This window comes from Benincasa hispida, chromosome 5 (genome assembly GCF_027475165.1).
Source record: "Benincasa hispida cultivar pf3 chromosome 5, pf3_genome.v1.1, whole genome shotgun sequence".
NCBI lineage: Eukaryota > Viridiplantae > Streptophyta > Magnoliopsida > Cucurbitales > Cucurbitaceae > Benincasa > Benincasa hispida.
Window position 1 is genome coordinate 67,611,933 of NC_143482.1, and position 1,566 is coordinate 67,613,498.

General features: G+C 40.7%; 1 protein-coding gene across 1 annotated transcript; it reads right to left on the reverse strand.

Annotated features, from left to right (window-relative positions):
• Positions 1-331: 331 nt before the first annotated feature.
• LOC120077436 (uncharacterized) lies at positions 332-709 on the reverse strand. Its single transcript, XM_039031316.2, has one exon. It carries the CDS (start codon positions 707-709, stop codon positions 332-334), a length of 378 nt encoding a protein of 125 aa, XP_038887244.2.
• Between the last annotated feature and the right edge of the window lie 857 nt (positions 710-1,566).

Below are 1,566 nucleotides of genomic sequence, written 5' to 3' on the forward strand. Positions count from 1 at the left end.
CAGTCTTACCTTCTTCCAGCCGAATCTTATGCATACAGTACGATGGGCTGATTCCACGAATGTCAACTAGAGTCTAGCCAATTGCACGCGTATACTTTTACAATATCTGCAAAAAAGAACACTCGTTAGGCTCAGAAAGATTAGTTGAAATAATCACAGGCAAAGTATTATTAGATCCAAGAAAAGTGTATTTTAAATGATCAGGTAGAGGTTTTAATTCAAATGTTGCATGTTCTTCCAAGGATGGACGCGTTGGTTTAGTTTGCCGCTCATCTAAACTTAGCAGTTCAAATTTTCTCATGGTTTCACCCAATGCATGGACCTCATAGATTTAGTCCATTTCTTCTTCTTCTGGCAACTCAATTGGACTATTAGGTTGACATTGTTCTTCATCTGGGAACTTTAATGCGTTCAGCACATTAAATTTAACTTCCTGGTTGTCCACGCGCATAGTAAGCTCCCTCTTGTGCACGTCTATCAATACCTTCCTAGTGCCAAGGAATGAGCGTCCAAGGATGATTGGAACATCCCGATCAGCTTCATAATCTAGTATAATGAAATCTACTTGGAATATAAATTTGTCAACTTTCATCAAAATATCTTCAATCTTTCCTTCAGGATAGGTGATCATCCTGTCAGCGAGCTGAAGCATTACAGAAGCTGGTTGTGCTTCATCAATTCCTAGTTTCTTGATAATTGAAAGGGGCATGAGGTTAATGCTTGCTCCAAGGTCGCATAATGCATAACCTACATCTATCCCTCCAATTGAACAAGGGACTGTAAAGCTGCCCGTATCCTTCTACTTCTCAGGAATATTGTTGTTGATTAACGCATTGCATTCCTGCATTAGTGCTACTACTTCTTTTCTTTGTTAGAACATCCTTCAAGAATTTCACATACTTTGGCATTTGTTCCTAGGATTCTATAAGAGGAATGTTAATATGCAATTGCCTTAAGATTTCAAGGAAATGCTTGAATTATTGCTCATCATTCTTCTTTTGCAGGCGTCTAGGGAATGGTGCACTGCAAGTACCCCTGCGTTAGACGTGCTTGGGTGGAAATGACTTGTAGATTAAGGTGTTCTTTCTTCTCGATCTTCAAACGCCTTTGTGTGCATTGTGTTTTCATCTGTTGAAGGACTGCTATCATTTCTTGGGTTCATCTTTTTCTACACTAGTGGTCTACTGCTTTGCAACGTCACTGCATGGCATTACTCCTTTCCATTATTACTTCCCAGAGTTCCCGTGTTGCTAGGCAGCACTCCTTGTAGCCAGTTCTTCAGTTCGCTAGTAATCTGTCCCACTTGCATCTCCATGTTTCTGATAAACGACGCCTGACTCTTTAGCAATTCATCATTCTAGGCTATGTACTCCTTCAAGAGATTTTCAAGCGAAGATATTGAACTTGATGCCCAACCACCACTATCGAAGGATTGATGTTGAGGCTGCTGTGATGACTGAAATCCAGGCGGCAGTCCCTGCCTATGCTATTAGTTCTTCCCCAGTTGATGTTGTTCCTGCTGATGACCTCCCCAAGAAAAATTTGGATAGTTTCTCTATCCATGGT